Here is an 18,130-nt window from a genome sequence, read left to right on the forward strand (position 1 = left end):
AAATGATACCTATGCTACAGACTGCACCAGTTCACTGGCCTTCCATGCCTTAAAGCTTATACCAACTCCCATGCTGTCAAAATTACACCAGCTCACTGGTCCTTACAGCCTTAGACAACACTGGTCCCTTATGCCTTCTTGCTAGGATATATCTAACTCCTGAATCCTGGGGAGCTATACTGGGTTTGCAGGTTTTTATTCCAGCTCAGCACATGTATTTTTTTTTTAACCAGGCAAGTCAGTTAAGAACAAATTCTTATTTACAATGACGGCCTACCCCGGCATAACCCTAATCTGGATGAGGTTGGGCCAATTGTGCACCGCCCTATTGGAATTCCAGTCACGGCCAGTTGTGATACAGCCTGGAATCGAACCAGGGTCTGTGGTGACGCCTCTAGCACTGAAATGCCTTAGACCGCTGCACCACTCGGGACCCCTGATTCCAATATTGAGGTTCTAGAAACTGAAGACAATCAGTTCTGGGGTGGAACAAAAGCCTGCATTCCACAGTAGCTCTTCAGGACTGAAGTTGGAGACCTCTGCATTAGTCTACACCAGCTCACTTGTCCTCTTGTGCCATTCAGACTATTGGCACCATAACGTGCATGTCCAGAGATTAACAGGGATTGTAAATGTATTTACCTGCTAATGACAGTCAGTATACTTAAAAAATATATATTTTAGGGTTGCCAGATTTAGGTGGAGGGGGTTAGATCTTCGGAATTCCTAGTGAAATTTGAATATGTGTTTATTTTAAAAGTAGCGTGTGTAAAATATGCTCTGTGTTTGTTTTTAATGTAATCAGTTTACAGACTTGTACGTATTTATATTTTGGCACTTACATATTGTTTACACATGCTTATCTTGTGTAAGCACGTGGTTTGCAGGACAGATTAAGGCTAGTCCTTAAATGTTATTTCAAAGGAGATTCTCAATTAAACCATGAGTTACATTCAAAGTTGTTAGATCAAATCAAATCAAATCAAATGTATTTATAGAGCCCTTCGTACATCAGCTGATATCTCAAAATGCTGTACAGAAACCCAGCCTAAAACCCCAAACAGCAAGCAATGCAGGTGTAGAAGCACGGTGGCTAGGAAAAACTCCCTAGAAAGGCCAAAACCTAGGAAGAAACCTAGAGAGGAACCAGGCTATGTGGGGTGGCCAGTCCTCTTCTGGCTGTGCCGGGTGGAGATTATAACAGAACATGGCCAAGATGTTCAAATGTTCATAAATGACCAGCATGGTCGAATAATAATAAGGCAGAACAGTTGAAACTGGAGCAGCAGCACGGTCAGGTGGACTGGGGACAGCAAGGAGTCATCATGTCAGGTAGTCCTGGGGCATGGTCCTAAGGCTCAGGTCCTCCGAGAGAGAGAAATAAAGAGAGAATTAGAGAGAGCATATGTGGGGTGGCCAGTCCTCTTCTGGCTGTGCCGGGTGGAGATAGATCAAATCTGTTTCCTTTGCATTACTTTTTTTTTGTGTAATGTAGAGAAAAAACATTGCTGTGATGAAATATACCACTTACTTACAATTAATATAAGTTGTTTAATGGCAGTTACATATTTGTTCCTGAAATAAATGGTCAAACATGATTGTGAATGCTATTCATATGGCCCTCTTTGAAAAAAATATCAGCCTCAAGTATGGTTGAAAAGGGGCTTGTGGTAGAGGAAAGCCTGAAACCATGGCACTGACTGGTGTTTTTTGGGGGAGTGGCTTGACTGAGAATACTCAATAGTCCCCATCCATTTTTTTAATGTGTTTTTTAATTTTTATTGCAGAAACACCAGTATACATACAATAAGTATTATAACAGAGAATGATAACATATGCTAGGGGTACAACAAATTACAGATACAAAGACCATAAAAGATACACACGCATTGATTGTTTTAACAGCTTTCTCATGGAAAGAATGTAGAATGGTCTTAATGCACTGCTCAATTCCTTTATAGAAAACATGGAAGAGTGTTTTTTTATTAGTGAATTTTCATTTATGAATATGACATTTTTCCATTAGCACAATTTGATTGATGAGGTGAAATTTTTTTCTTGATCATTATTATAGTTAAGGAAACCGAGCAGCACGTTCTCCTTATAATAAACAAAAGTCATCAAGAATATTAACAATTATAAAACTATAAATATCTTGCCATAATTTCTTTACATGTAGACAATGCCAAAATAAATGCAAAACTGTTTCTGGATGCTCAACACAAAAAGTACAGTTAATGTAATGTATTTGTTGAGTTTCTTCAGGTAATGATTGGCAGGGTAATACTTATGGCTCATTCTGAAAGAGACCTCTTTGACCTTGTTAAAGCAGGTATTTGTGAAATAGTGCCCATCCAACACAGATGATAATGCATACCCGTGACACATATTCTGCATTTGCTTACAGTCACCAACATTTGTTCCATGAAAGAATGTTGTATGGAATATCCCGTTTTGTATTTTCCTGCCTCACAATCCTCAGACGCGACCCATATGCCAACCTCACCGGAGGCTTTGGAAAAGGGCTTGCTTTTATGGTCTATTAAAAGTGTCATGCTTCAGAGAGTTTGAATTAACAGTGGACAGACAAATGCATTAATCGGTAGCAGTGACTGACATGAAAATGGAACAAAGTAATCACTTATTATTATTGATAGGTGCAATGATTGGCGTATCACGAAAGTTTGACTTTTTAATACAGTGCTAGGGTCCAATCGTCTCCCAAATATTCAGTTTTAAGGCGTTAAATAGAAAAGCCTTTTCGTAAACCTACCTTGACGTCGTGTGCGTTACTCTGACAAACCGTATCCAACCATATTCTATCCAACCATATGTCGGTAGTATATTTTCCTGACCAATAATATGCATGATTCTGAATAGAGGCGGGGTAAGAAACAACTTGAGCAAAGTAGTTAGGTTGTTAGAAAGTTAATGGCTAGGGGGAAAGAGATTCTCTTCTCGATTCAGGAGTTGCTGGATTTTTCTGAAGTATAAACATAATTACTAAAATAGCAACAACCCCAAAGAAAGTTTAAGACAATATTGAGTTAATTAGAATACAAAATACTAAGAGAAGTATGCAGGATGCAGTAGCCGGGGCGGCAATGCTGACGGACGGCTTCGAGGACGAGATTGACTCGGTGACTCCGCGATCCTCTGGAATGGGGCTTGGAACCACACCAGGAGCCAGACTCGGGGGCCTAGGGATTGGTGTTGGTGGAAAGAAAGTCCGCTTATTTGGAGAGGCTGGTGGGCCTGCAGCTGACAGGCTTGATTTCAAACTCGCTGCGGCCGCGGTGCTTTCCTCCGGCCCCGGATCTGGCAGCGACGACGAAGTGTCTGAGGTAAGCCACTCATGCTAGCTAACCCAGCGAAACTGGGCAAGAAGATTCATGTTAGTCAACGTTCCCTACGAAAAGCCCGTTGGTTTCGACGATATTTTTTTTAACCCTCGTTAATTTCTTCTATCAACTAAAATAGTATCAGTCAGATTTATTGTATGTTGGCTGATAGTTTGCAAAGTCTATTGACCAGCAAGCTTGCGACATGTTTTGTTTTTTTGACATGATATTAGCAATATTTTGGCGGAGGCTTCGATCTAGGCCTAACGTAGTACTGTGGCAGTACACACACAGCGCCATCAACTGCTAGCTAACTAGCTAGCAAATTATTGAAATGTAGCTAGCTAAGATCAGGTACACGTTTGTTAGTCTGTTTATGTCAAACTAACCAATTGTTTTGAACAGGTAGGTGAAGACAAGTCGTTCTAGCTCCTGTTAGATATAATAACTGGCATGCAATCATACATCCGCTTATTCACTGTCACCCCAGTTGTCTATTTAGTTCTAACGTTAGCTGGCTAGGCACATTTTCCCTCCTCTCAGAATAGCACGCTAAGTAGTTACAGTAACAAGTCCTCATGACTTAACACGTAGTTTTATACATTTTTACAGGTACTTCGCTATGGTTGATGGCACACTTGCCAAACTCAACACAGCCTGATATGTTTGCTACAAGCTTGATGTTGAGCTGTCAGTGAGTGGTGGTGGTGATGCAACATATCATCCAGTAACTTCAAGGGTTAGAAATGTCCCAGTGATCAAATCAAACGTGACATTTTAGAGTTAGCAAATTATTTTCTCTACCTATTCTGGTCTCTAACCATTTTCATGTTATTGTTTAGGTTTTGTAATTAAAATAACGAATCTCATATGTATGATCAATTAATGTAAAACATATTTATTTGTATGTTCAAGGCAACACACTCACACATTGGAATGGGTACCTTTTCATGTGATGAGCAAAAATGAACTACAGAATTGCAAGAATTTTTGATTTGTGTACACTTAATAATACTTTTGTCTGTTTATTTGACCTATTTCACACTTGTACAAGTGTTATACGCATGTGTTAATTTGATTTTGTTTGTTGCATATCCCAACTCTTCATGAGACACCCTCGGAGAGTGGGGTCACGTCCAGGGTCAGCCATTATCAACGGTGACCCTGGAGCAATTAGGGTTAAGTTACTTGCTCAAGGGTTGTGACTTGAGGGAGTACAGCTACAACTGGAAGTGGCTTCTCGTAGCATGTTAGGAGAGCATTTTAGCTAACCTAAACTGTTTTCCTAACCTGCCTCGTTAATTATCCTAACATGCTACGAAAAAGTAACTTCTGGTCGTAGCTGTACTCCCTCAAGTCAGAACCTTGCTCAAGGACACATCAAATGCTAACCTCTCCTGTTATTGGTAATGGTGAGGAGTAAGCATCTTGTGGGTATGGTCTTTTTGCCTCTAACTTTGTTACTCATCCTTATTCTCAATTAATTCAGGATAGTCCGTAATCATGGTAGCAGCCACTTTAATGTAGAAGAATTTAGAAACATATTATATTCATATAAAAGTGACTCCAAAATGACAGTACATTATTTACCATTAATTTCTATTGGGTACAAAATAATTTGAAACAACCAAAACAAACAGCAAATGCATCCAACAAGTTTGTAGTCACAAGCTTTATTTAGTCATTGTGTGGTAGAAATATATGACCAAATGCTAAACATTTGACTACTTTAATACACAGGCCTTCAAGTTCATTTGTCCTAATACTTTTGGTTCCCTATAATGGCGGGGACTATGTACAAAAAGTGCTGTGATTTCTAAAAGGTTTACCCCATATGAATGCTCTCAAATTAAAGTTGACAGTCTGCACTTTAACCTCATAGCAGGGTCCAATGGTAACTTTTTTTTCACTGGCCCATTCAGGCCAGCTGGCCAAAAATGTTCTGGCCGGATCAGAAATTCTACATGGGGTAATTTGTAAATACATTAGGGTCATGCAGGGCCTAGGTTTACATGCTTTATACACTGCTCAAAAAATAAAGGGAACACTTAAACAACACAATGTAACTCCAAGTCAATCACACTTCTGTGAAATCAAACTGTCCACTTAGGAAGCAACACTGATTGACAATACATTTCACTTGCTGTTGTGCAAATGGAATAGACAACAGGTGGAAATTATAGGCAAGTAGCAAGACATCCCCAATAAGGGAGGGGTTCTGCAGGTGGGGACCACAGACCACTTCTTAGTTCCTATGCTTCCTGGCTGATGTTTTGGTCACTTTTGATTGCTGGCGGTGCTTTCACTCTAGTGGTAGCATGAGATGGAGTCTACAACCCACACAAGTGGCTCAGGTAGTGCAGCTCATCCAGGATGGCACATCAATGCGAGCTGTGGCAAGGAGGTTTGCTGTGTCTGTCAGCGTAGTGTCCAGAGCATGGAGGCGCTACCAGGAGACAGGCCAGTACATCAGGAGACGTGGAGGAGGCCGTAGGAGGGCAACAACCCAGCAGCAGGACCGCTACCTCCTCCTTTGTGCAAGGAGGAGCACTGCCAGAGCCCTGCAAAATGACCTCCAGCAGGCCACAAATGTGCATGTGTCTGCTCAAATGGTCAGAAACAGAATCCGTGAGGGTGGTATGAGGGCCCGATGTCCACAGGTGGGGGTTGTGCTTACAGCCCAACACCGTGCAGGACGTTTGGCATTTGCCAGAGAACACCAAGATTGGCAAATTTGCCACTGGCGCCCTGTGGTCTTCACAGATGAAAGCAGGTTCACACTGAGCACGTGACAGAGTCTGGAGACGCCGTGGAGAACGTTCTGCTGCCTGCAACATCCTCCAGCATGACCGGTTTGGCGGTGGGTCAATCATGGTGTGGGGTGGCATGTCTTTGGGGGGTGCACAGCCCTCCATGTGCTCGCCAGAGGTAGCCTGACTGCCATTAGGTACCGAGATGAGATCCTCAGACCCCTGGTGAGACCATATGCTGGTGCGGTTGGCCCTGGGTTCTCCCTAATGCCAGACAATGCTAGACCTCATATGGCTGGAGTGTGTCAGCAGTTCCTGCAAGAGGAAGGTATTGATGCTATGGACTGGCCCGCCCGTTCCCCAGACCTGAATCCAATTGAGCACATCTGGGACATCGTGTCTCGCTCCATCCACCACAGACTGTCCAGGAGTTGGCGGATGCTTTAGTCCAGGTCTGGGAGGAGATCCCTCAGGAGACCATCCGCCACCTCATCAGGAGCATGCCCAGGCGTTGAAGGGAGGTCATACAGGCACGTGGAGACCACACACTACTGAGCCTCATTTTGACTTGTTTTAAGGACATTCCATCAAAGTTGGATCAGCCTGTAGTGTGGTTTTCCACTTTAATTTTGAGTGTGACTCCAAATCCAGACCTCCATGGGTTGTTAAATTTGATTTCCATTGATAATTTTTGTGTGATTTTGTTGTCAGCACATTCAACTATGTAAAGAAAAAAGTATTTAATAAGAATATTTCATTCATTCAGATCTAGGATGTGTTATTTTAGTGTTCCCTTTATTTTTTTGAGCAGTGTATATATATGCTGTTTGGTTATGGTATGTATTAAAAAGCTGTGTAATATAATTTAGCAATATAAGACCATTATTCTTTCACATTTAATTATATTAATTGCATTCAATGAACTTTAGTTTCTGAGCTATGTCAAATTTTTTTGAACATCCCATAATAGGTTGTTAAAAAGTTTATTTCAAAAGAGATATCAATCTGGCTAGGGGCAACAGTATCAACAGTATGTTCAGAATTGAAGGTTTATTTTTGTAAGTCACTTTCCCTATAATAAATAAGCTCAGCAAGTGGATTGAGTGCTTCTTTTTACTCTAGACAGCTCATGTGGGCTGTGTGAATGCATCAATTCATGTACTGCTCGAGTGCTAAAGATGTGAGTTGCGACGAGAGTGGTTGAATTAACGGTCAATCATACTGCTCAAGTACAAATAGCATGACTTTTCTGCGTGTAGTCTTCAATGGCAGACTGCAATAGAGCAGGTAAATGTCAAACTGATACGTCAAAATGGGCTGAGTGCTGGTCTTGTCGGGACAGTGACAGACGAGATCCACTAGCCCAACACATGGTTTTACTGGCCCCAGGTCAGCGGGGCATCATTAATGTCAGACCCTGCTCAGTCATTGTATCATTTCAAATCCAGTGCTGGAGTACAGAGCCAAAATAACAAAAATGTCATTGTCCAAATATTTTTGGACCTCACTTTATACCCAAAATTACTTTACTCATTTTCCTTTTCTGTATTTTGATATTTCATGCAGGTTCGTTGACTTCTAGTCAGGGAAAACATTTTGAGAAATAATTTTTTTAGTCAGCTGTTAAAGGGTTTCTATCAATAATTGACGTCATGTATAAAAATAAGTGATAATAAAATAATGTTTTTTAGTCATTGATGAAAATACCAGTTGATGGAAATACATTTGACTGTCATGCTTATCGGACTATTGTATAATTTTTATTTTGTGTGCATTTTCGTTAGTTATCCAACACAACTGTCGCACGCTCTCAGCATACAGATCCTGTTTTGAGCGGTATTTCTCCTGCTCAAACCTCAGCTGATTGCTGCTGGAGTAAAATGTGATTTTATAAGCCAATTTATTGTGCAACAATTCTAAATGTAATCGGCGTTAAAAACAGTTTTGGTGCACAATTGAAAAGAGCAACAATTTTTTTTTTTCTCAACTGGTTATTGAAGCGAGCCTCCCATTCAAGTGCAGGCAACCGGCTATCAAGCACATCACTCACCACTTTACAATGTGAGCTGGAGGCAGTATGCAATTTGAAACCATACTTAATTGTTTGAAACCAGAATGTTTTATTTCATATTATAAGTCATGTCTTACCTTGCTTCAAAGTAGCCTATTCGCAGAATCCGACCATGGAAACAGAGGCATTTATTTTATGACTTCATAGTCGGCATGTGAGTTTCAAGTTTGGGGAAGCTTACAATTGATCCTGCCATTTCTACCATTCTGCGTGCCAGTTATAATTTTTATATGCACATTTTTGTGGGAAGTTTCATTTCAATAATAACTTTATCAAAATTATAATCAACTAATGTTAGATCACCAGACTCTGCCATATGGACACATTGATATACTGGGATCCATTGGCGACTAAAGAAAAGAGCGCATGGAACTCATAGCCTATAGGCCAATGCAGCAGTAGGCCTATACAGTGCAAAGTATTCATACCCCTTGAATTATTCCATATGTTGTGTTACAGCCTGAATTCAAAATGTATTTTTCTCACCCATTTACACACTGTCGTTTCTCGTTGCTTATTTGAGCTGTTCTTGCCATAATATGGTCTTTTACTAAATCAAATCTTGTCACATACACGTACTTAGTAGATGTTATTGCGGGTGTAGCGAAATGCTTGTGTTTCTAGCTCTAACAGTGCAGTAATATCTAACAATTTCACAACAATACACACACCTAAAGGAATGGAATTAAGAATATAATACATTTTGGGCGAGCAATGTCAGTGGCATAGACTTAGATACAGTATATAAATATGAGATGAGTAATGCAAAATATGTAAACATTATTAAAGTGGCCAGTGATTCCAAGTCTGTATATAGGATAGCAGCCTCTAATGTGCTGGTTATGGCCTTTTAACAGTCTGATGGCCTTGAGATAGAAGCTGTTTTTCAGTCTCTCCGTCCCAGCTTTGATGAGCGCCCACAGTCCTTGGTGGCACTGTATTATTCTAAAAGCGGGCAAAGAAGGTGATTAGCTTGTCCGGAAGCAAGATGCCGGTGTCTGCAACGTGGCTGGTTTTCCCTTTGTAGTCCGTGATTGTCTGTAGACCCTGCCACATACGTCTCGTGTCTGAGACGTTGAATTGCGACTCCACTTTGTCTCTATACGGACGTTTTGACTGTTTGATTGCCCTTACGGAGGAAATAACGACACTGTTTGTATTCTGCCACATTCCCAGTCTTGCTCGGTTAAATTTAATGGTTCGCTCTTTCAGTTTTGAGCGAGTGCTGCCATCTATCCACGGTTTCTGGTTAGGGTAGGTTTCAAAAGTCACTTCCAGATTATCTTAGTCACCGTATCAGTATATAAGAGTTGAAGAGTGGATTCCGATTGGTCAGACCAGCGTTGAATTGTCCTAAGCACGGGTTCTTTTTGTTTGAGTTTCTGCCTAATAGGAAGGGAGGAACCAAATGGAGTTGTGCTCAGATTTGCCGAAGGGAGGGCGGGGGAGGGCCTTGTAGGCATCCCAGAAGTTGGAGTAGCAGTGGTTGAATGTTTTAGCAGCGTGAGAACTACAGTCAATGTGTTGATAGAATTTCGGCATTCTTTTCCTCGTTTGCTTTGTTAAAATCCCCAGCTACAATAAATGTGGCCTCAGGATATGTGGGTTCCAGTGGGCATAAAGTTTAGTGAAGTTCTTTGAGGGCCTTCGGAGTATCGGCTTGGGGGGGGGGGGGGGGGGGGGGGGGGGGGGAGATACACACGGCTGTGACTATAACCAAAGAGAATTCTCTTGGGAGGTAATACAGTTGGGATTTGATTGAGGTATTCTAGGTCAGGTGAACAAAAGGACTTGAGTTCCTGTGTGTTATCTCAATTACACCATACGTCGTTAATCATAAAACATACACCCCCCCCTTCTTCCCGGAGGGAGATTTATTCCTGTTTGCGCGATGAACTGAGACCCCCGATTAATCAGCCAATTTATTTATATGAAATGTTTTACTATTATTCAATTTTTATTTTTCGATATATACAGTGCCTTGTGAAAGTATTCGGCCCCCTTGAACTTTGCGACCTTTTGCCACATTTCAGGCTTCAAACATAAAGATATAAAACTGTATTTTTTTGTGACGAATCAACAAGTGGGACACAATCATGAAGTGGAACGACATTTATTGGATATTTCAAACTTTTTTAACAAATCAAAAACTGAAAAATTGGGCGTGCAAAATTATTCAGCCCCCTTAAGTTAATACTTTGTAGCGCCACCTTTTGCTGCGATTACAGCTGTAAGTCGCTTGGGGTATGTCGCTATCAGTTTTGCATATCGAGAGACTGACATTTTTTCCCATTCCTCCTTGCAAAACAGCTCGAGCTCACTGAGGTTGGATGGAGAGCATTTGTGAACAGCAGTTTTCAGTTCTTTCCACAGATTCTCGATTGGATTCAGGTCTGGACTTTGACTTGGCCATTCTAACACCTGGATATGTTTATTATTGAACCATTCCATTGTAGATTTTGCTTTATGTTTTGGATCATTGTCTTGTTGGAAGACAAATTTCCTTCCCAGTCTCAGGTCTTTTGCAGACTCCATCAGGTTTTTTTCCAGAATGGTCCTGTATTTGGCTCCATCCATCTTCCCATCAATTTTAACCATCTTCCCTGTCCCTGCTGAAGAAAAGCAGACCCAAACCATGATGCTGCCACCACCATGTTTGACAGTGGGGATGGTGTGTTCAGCTGTGTTGCTTTTACGCCAAACATAACGTTTTGCATTGTTGCCAAAAAGTTCAATTTTGGTTTCATCTGACCAGAGCACCTTCTTCCACATGTTTGGTGGGTCTCCCAGTTGGCTTGTGGCAAACTTTAAACAACACTTTTTATGGATATCTTTAAGAAATGGCTTTCTTCTTGCCACTCTTCCATAAAGGCCAGATTTGTGCAATATACAACTGATTGTTGTCCTATGGACAGAGTCTCCCACCTCAGCTGTAGATCTCTGTAGTTCATCCAGAGTGATCATGGGCCTCTTGGCTGCATCTCTGATCAGTCTTCTCCTTGTATGAGCTGAAAGTTTAGAGGGACGGCCAGGTCTTGGTAGATTTGCAGTGGTCTGATACTCCTTCCATTTCAATATTATCGCTTGCACAGTGCTCCTTGGGATGTTTAAAGCTTGGGAAATCTTTTTGTATCCAAATCCGGCTTTAAACTTCTTCACAACAGTATCTCGGACCTGCCTGGTGTGTTCCTTGTTCTTCATGATGCTCTCTGCGCTTTTAACGGACCTCTGAGACTATCACAGTGCAGGTGCATTTATACGGAGACTTGATTACACACAGGTGGATTGTATTTATCATCATTAGTTATTTAGGTCAACATTGGATCATTCAGAGATCCTCACTGAACTTCTGGAGAGAGTTTGCTGCACTGAAAGTAAAGGGGCTGAATAATTTTGCACGCCCAATTTTTCAGTTTTTGATTTGTTAAAAAAGCTTGAAATATCCAATAAATGTTGTTCCACTTCATGATTGTGTCCCACTTGTTGTTGATTCTTCACAAAAAAATACATTTTTATATCTTTATGTTTGAAGCCTGAAATGTGGCAAAAGGTCGCAAAGTTCAAGGGGGCCGAATACTTTCGCAAGGCACTGTACCTGTCTATTTGTGGATTAAGTCACCCTGATTAAATTCTTATGGCTGCCATCCCGTTAACGGGATAATTGTCATCAACAACTGCTGAAATGCATAGCGCCACATTCAAATAATATTACCAAAAATATTTATATTCATGAAATCACAAGTGCAATATAGCAAAACACAGCTTAGCCTTTTGTTAATCCACCTGTCATGTCAGATTTTGAAAATATGCTTTACAGCGAAAACAATCCAAGCATTTGTACGTTTATCGATCTCTCAACAAAACATTATGTACACCTAGCATCAAGTAGCATGGTCAGAAAAATCAGAAAAGCAATCAAATTAATAATTTACCTTTGATGAATCTTCGGATGTTTTCACTCACGAGACTCCCAGTTACACAAATGTTCCTTTTGTTCCATAAAGATATTTTTTATATCCAAAATACCTCAGTTTTTTTGGCGTGTTATGTTCAGAAATCCACAGGAAAGAGCGGTCACGACAACGCAGAAAAATCCGTAATGTCCACAGAAACATGTCAAATGTTTTTTATAATCAATCCTCAGGTTGTTTTTAAAATATACAATCGTTAATATATCAACCGCAACTGTCTTTTTCAGTCAGAGGGAAAGGCAATGGCTACCCAAACTCTGTTATGCATACAAAACGCTGCTGGCACCCGGCCAGGCCATACAATGACGCAATGTTATCTTTCTCGCTCATTTTTCAAAATAAAAGCCTGAAACTATGTCTCAAGACTGACACCTTGACGAAGCGATAGGAAAAGGAATCTGGTTGATATCCCTTTAAATGGAGCAAAGACAGGCTATGGAACATGTAATTTTCAAAATTGAAGCCCTTACTGGTTTGATTTCCCTCTGGGTTTCGCCTGCAATATCAGTTCTGTGACACTCACAGACAATATTTTGACAGTTTTGGACACTTTAGTGTTTTCTATCCAATACTAATAATAATATGCATATATTAGCAACTGAGACTGAGGAGCAGGCCGTTTAGTTTGGGCAACTTATTCATCCAAGCTACTCAATACTGCCCCCCAGCCATAAGAAGTTAACTCTTTAGTCATATCCCAGTTTACCTATTTGCTTATGGTCCTGTCTACACCTAGCTGCTTTTAAAAAAAAATATTATACGAGCCAAAAATATTCAATTTAATTTGGAACAGCAAGACAAAATTAAGACATGCCTATTTTATATAATGAATATGAATTTGGAGGGCAGAAATGATTCAATTTTAAAGCATTAGACCTCTCACTAAAATGTGTCAGTCATACAAAAGTTATACTTAAATCCGAACTGGTTCTCTTCCAGATTAGTAAAATGTCTCACTCCATGTTCACGAATGGCCTTTTTCACTTTTCAACTGTTCACTTTCGGTTATTTGAAAATGTAATCTCCAAAATATCGTTATTTGTGAAACAAGCCATTGAACGTTGGTTGCAATTTCAGTTTAGTCCACCAGAAAAGACAGAACAAATATTACAACAAATATTATGGTTAAACTGAAATATACAGTAGGGCAAAAAAGTATTTAGTCAGCCACCAATTGTGCAAGTTCTCCCACTTAAAAATATGTAATTTTCATCATAGGTACACTTCAACTATGACAGACAAAATGAGAAAAAAAATCCAGAAAATCACATAGTAGGATTTTTTTCTGAATTTATTTACAAATTATGGTGGAAAATAAGTATGCACACACATTTAGAACATAATAGAAGCACAAGCATTTCGCTACACTCGCATTATCATCTGCTAACCATGTCTGACAAATAAAATTTGATTTGATTTGCGTTGAAGGTTCGAGTACTGGACCATGTTAGTGTCCGCCCTGAGATTTGAAGGTTGGGACTTCGATCCCTGGCCGAGTCTTACCAAAGACTGTAAATATGGCACCCAGTGCGAGCGTCTCTCTGCTTGGCACTTGGCATTAACAAGATAGTCTGTTGCAGGGCTTTAACTCCATTATTTTGTCCTTTCCAGGGGGTGTACTTGTACATCAAGCTGACTCACGCTACAGAAACTGACAAACTACTGACTGCAACTACTGCTCGGGTCTGTACCAGTTCTGGTCAGGCTCCTGCTCCTATGAGCTGCTGCTGCTCGCAAAAGCCACCACTCGTGCAAGGCTACTTACTTTGAGTACTGTAGCAGCTCAGCACTGTACTGTATTGTCAGTGTGTGTCTGATGGTCAGGGGTCGACTAGACTATTGGACAGGAAACTTTTAATTACAGAAAGGACCAGTGTTGTGTACAACTGTAGGTTATCACTACAGGCTACAAGTCACTACAAGTTATGTGTATGTTTTTGTGGCCACTGACTTGCAGGCAATCTCTTGTGCGCAGTACTTTTTGTTTTTCATTGTCATAAGGTTCACATGGTGGCAAGTCAGATATTAGATGGCATATGTAAGTACTGGTTAATGCTCGAGCTTAACATTATGCATTTGGCAAAATAGTGTACACAATAGATTGATTGTGTGGGAATGATGCCAATATTTAGACCTTTTTTTGTTATTCTACCATCTTAGAAATTATTGTAACTAATAACCTTAGCAAACATGAGTTTATTGTTGGAATGTCATTGAATGTGACAATGTTGTTTTTCCTCATTGTGCTCCGGCTGAGAGAGGTTCTCAGAAGTGCAGGATCATTTTGCAGAAGAGGGATTTGACCAAGGAAGCTTAGCCAGATTGTTGGGAGCAATGATGTCATGTTTCTTGACAATTATTAATCGTCTTCTATTTAACTCAGCATTCTGTGATTGAGTTTCTCCTTACCAGCGCCCATTACCCGCAATTTCCTTGCAGACTAAGTGTAATATAAGATAACGTAATGTAAGATCATTTACAGGCTCCATCTCTCTGCCGCTCCCTGCATCAGTGTCTCTCTCTTACACACTTGCGCAGACAGACATGCATGGACGAGGTAATGAGTCACTTTTTTGGACGTGGTCTCTTGTCCTGTGCTCTTGTTCAGACACACCCCCTGAGACAGATGCTTCCCTGAGTTGAAGCACAGAGCACAACAGTTCCAGCTCTGCCGCAGCCTCAGCAGTGAGAAATACCCCAGTATGGTTTCAATTATATTCACCAGTTTGATCATTTTTCTCTGAGAGCGCCATTCGTGAAAGAAAAATGTGAACCTTCTCTCCTTCCAACTCGGTTCCATTCATTGGGTCATTTCTTTTGACCTCTGCTTTTCAGGTCCCTTTGCACCAGGGATGCTTGTTGATATCATGCAGTATATCATGGAGTTGTCGGTTGTCCAGTCTGTAAAGAACATTGTAGGGATAGTGTACGATTGGGTGTGTTTGTGTGAGTAAACCGATTTGTGCTACATGAGCGGCTTTCAGTCTGCTGGTATTCGCGTGATCCAACACACAGCTGTGTCACTGAATGGTGACCGTGATGGCTGGGATGTGTTGGCTCTGCCCTCCCCTGTAGACCATGAAATGACAGATGGACAGAGCCAGCCTGCTGGGTGTCATGTCCAGTGCAGGATGTCCTGCCCTGATGGCCGTTAGGCAGGTGTATGGAGGTCAAGGTCGCAGGGAGGGGAGAGGAAACGCGCTGATCAGTTCATGTAATTCCACCAAGGCTCAGGTCCTAAGCACTGTACTGCTCCGTCTCCAGGCAACATGCTCGAGGGGGTGGAGCTTGGGGATTCTTTTTACTGGTGCCCTCGTGCCAATTACTAGACTATACCTGCCTGTGTAATCATGAAATGGACCTGCCCATACCTTCCTCAGAATATGCAGAAGCATTTTTTACATTTTATTTCCAGTGGTCATAAGATCATACAATACTGTATGATAGGAATCACCATTGTAATAACTATGTTTAATTGAGGCGATGGGTTTCTCCCAGCAATTGTATAGGGCAAAATGAGCATCAGCCATCCCTCCTGTCCTGACTATCTCTTGTGTTTCTCCTTGTCTCTAGGTGGAGTCCTTCATATTAGACCAGGAAGACCTGGACAACCCCATGCTAAAGACTGCGTCGGAGCTGCTCCTGTCCAGCGCTGCTGAAGGAGCTGACCTCAGAACAGTGGACCCAGAAACACAAGCCAGGCTGGAGGCTCTGTTAGAAGCAGCCGGTACGTATAGTACAGGGCTATTGCTGGCTTTTGACCCCCCCCCCGAACGGAAAAGCAGATTAGATAGAATTGTTGCCGGCCAAATTGACCGGGATAAAAAAAACGATCCCTTCGCAAAATAATGCTTTTTATTCATTGATGGAAATATCAGTCGATGTAAATGCATTTGTCCGCCATGCTTATCGGTCTATAGGTTCATTTAAAACATTTAGTGGAATTAAATTGGGCTGTATGTATTCGGTAGAGGTAATGTATCTCAATCATCGCACAGCATACAGAGCCTGTGGAATATCACTTGTCAGATAGCGCTAGAGCTGCTGCTGGAGTGAAAATAGCATTTATACATCCCAAGTCATTGCTCAACAGTAATTAAAGCAATCGCTATTTAAGCTGTTTCATATCAGCTGTCTTTTTCTGTCCTGAAACCAAAGGCCCAATCCTAGTCATATTAACAACCCATCCCAGTTGTTGCATCTTTAGATTCCCCCTCGTTTCTAACAGAGATCTTCGTCTGTCACATATGGAACTGCTCGTATCAGGTGTGCCGTTTAGAACCGTATTTCCCGCTAATTGCATGACGTTTTATTTGGCTGCTTCATTACAGGAGTTGCATGTTCTGTTAAGATGAATTACCATGATCTTAATATGATTTCTGTCATTCTGAGCACTGTGGTTGGAAGTCGTAATGGGTTACGCACCCAATGCATATGGGTCCGGTAAATTTCTCAAATGGCCAGTAAATTAAAATCCTTCCAGACACATTGTCCGGTGCCGCATTTTCCTAACGGAAACCCTGGCATAGTAGCACCACGATCTGACTCCTTCACCTAGTTTTATGAATGCCCCTGTTTTCAGACCTGCCCACATTTCGCCCTCTGCCATGCCCACTATGCATTTGAAGACATGTTAAATTACAACACCGTTGCATGGTAAGGCTGCCCAGTCGTATTCTTGTTATTGAATAGGACTGCTGGTCTTCTTTGATTTGTTTGAATGCCGAAACCCGCTTGAATCTCCGCCCAATAGAGTATAAATTTAAGCCTACAATTTTGCTGCAATTTAGTTAGTAGGCCTGTGTCTGGTGCTCGTTTCTGTTCCTGCCACTGTTGGGACATGACCCTGTAGGTGTGTGGAGTTGGCACGCTGCCAGGGAGAAATACCAACATCACAAACACTAGTGCTCGACACCAAAACAAGATTCTCTGCTACAACATAAACCCCTGCGTTTTCTTTTTTACTATGCTTTGCATCCGGTTGTGTTGTGGGTTCTGTAGTTCACCTTGGGAAAAAAAATCGAAATGATGATATTACAGTAAAGTTGGGGCGGCAGGTAGCCTAGTGGTTAGAGCGTTGGGCCAGTAACCGAAAAGTTGCTGGATCGAATCCCAGAGCTGACAAGGTAAAAATCTCTCGTTGTGCCCCTGAACAAGGCAGTTAACCCACTGATCCTATGCCGTCATTGTGAATAAGAATTTGTTCTTAACTGAAATGCCTAGTTAAATCAAATAAATAAATAAAAGTTGACTGCAGGGTGCTCACAGGCTAAGTGTCACAAGGTAATTATCAGACTGGTCACAACTGTCTCTCTCTGGCCTCAGTTGAGCTAAGCTGAATCAGACCATCAAAGCACTTAACCATGGTCTGTCAGTATAGAGCCACAGTCATTTAGAGAAAGAAAAGCTTTCTGGAACAATTAAAGAAGTTAATTGGTCTGATTTGATGTGCATGAAGCTTTGGTGTGCAGACGGTTAGCACATTAGCTGGTCCCCAGCAAGCCAGCCAGTCAGTCAGTGCATGGCGAGCTGGTACAGGCTAGCCCAGCCCATGAGATGAGAGGTAGCTAGGCTCTCTGGGACACCACGGGGGAGATTAACATGAACAATGGATTTCCATACAGCAGCAACAGCTCCCATCATGACTCAGCACTGGCCTTTAGTAGACTCTGTTGTTTCCGTACGTGTGTCTGCCTCCTGCCTATCTTTGTGTGTCTGTGTGTATGTGTCTTAGTGATTGTTTGTTCCTGTGTTTTTGTCAGTTCCTCTCTGTGTGGTGTGCGTGTCTGAACTGCTGCACATCTGTGTAACCAACCACGTGGCACGTGCAGTGGTTTTTGCATACCATAGGCAATATTGGGCTCATTCTTCTGTTAAGCCTCAACGTTGGCTGATCACCAGGCTCTGTTCCGTTGATTAGGTGTATGCACACTCTTAGTCATGTGTTCAGTTTCCCCAATTGATATTATCAGAAGCTATTTCTCCAATAGAAATCCC

At 41.5% G+C, this 18,130-nt stretch overlaps 1 protein-coding gene across 8 annotated transcripts in view; it reads left to right on the forward strand.

Moving 5' to 3' along the window:
- The first annotated feature begins 2,896 nt into the window (after nt 1-2,896).
- The window catches only part of LOC110537815 (ankyrin repeat and KH domain-containing protein 1), a 54,790-nt gene continuing 39,556 nt past the window's right edge, over nt 2,897-18,130 (forward strand). For 7 of the 8 annotated variants that reach the window (XM_021624216.2, XM_021624219.2, XM_021624220.2 and 4 more), the window contains exons 1-2: nt 2,897-3,344; nt 15,707-15,860. In XM_021624216.2, coding sequence (XP_021479891.2) covers nt 3,078-3,344; nt 15,707-15,860 — 421 coding nt within the window. In that variant the 5' untranslated portion in view covers nt 2,897-3,077. The remainder of the gene's footprint in view (nt 3,345-15,706; nt 15,861-18,130) is intronic. The other variant, XM_021624217.2, reaches the window with a different exon arrangement.

The sequence above is a fragment of the Oncorhynchus mykiss genome, chromosome 12 (genome assembly GCF_013265735.2).
Source record: "Oncorhynchus mykiss isolate Arlee chromosome 12, USDA_OmykA_1.1, whole genome shotgun sequence".
NCBI classification, from domain to species: domain Eukaryota; kingdom Metazoa; phylum Chordata; class Actinopteri; order Salmoniformes; family Salmonidae; genus Oncorhynchus; species Oncorhynchus mykiss.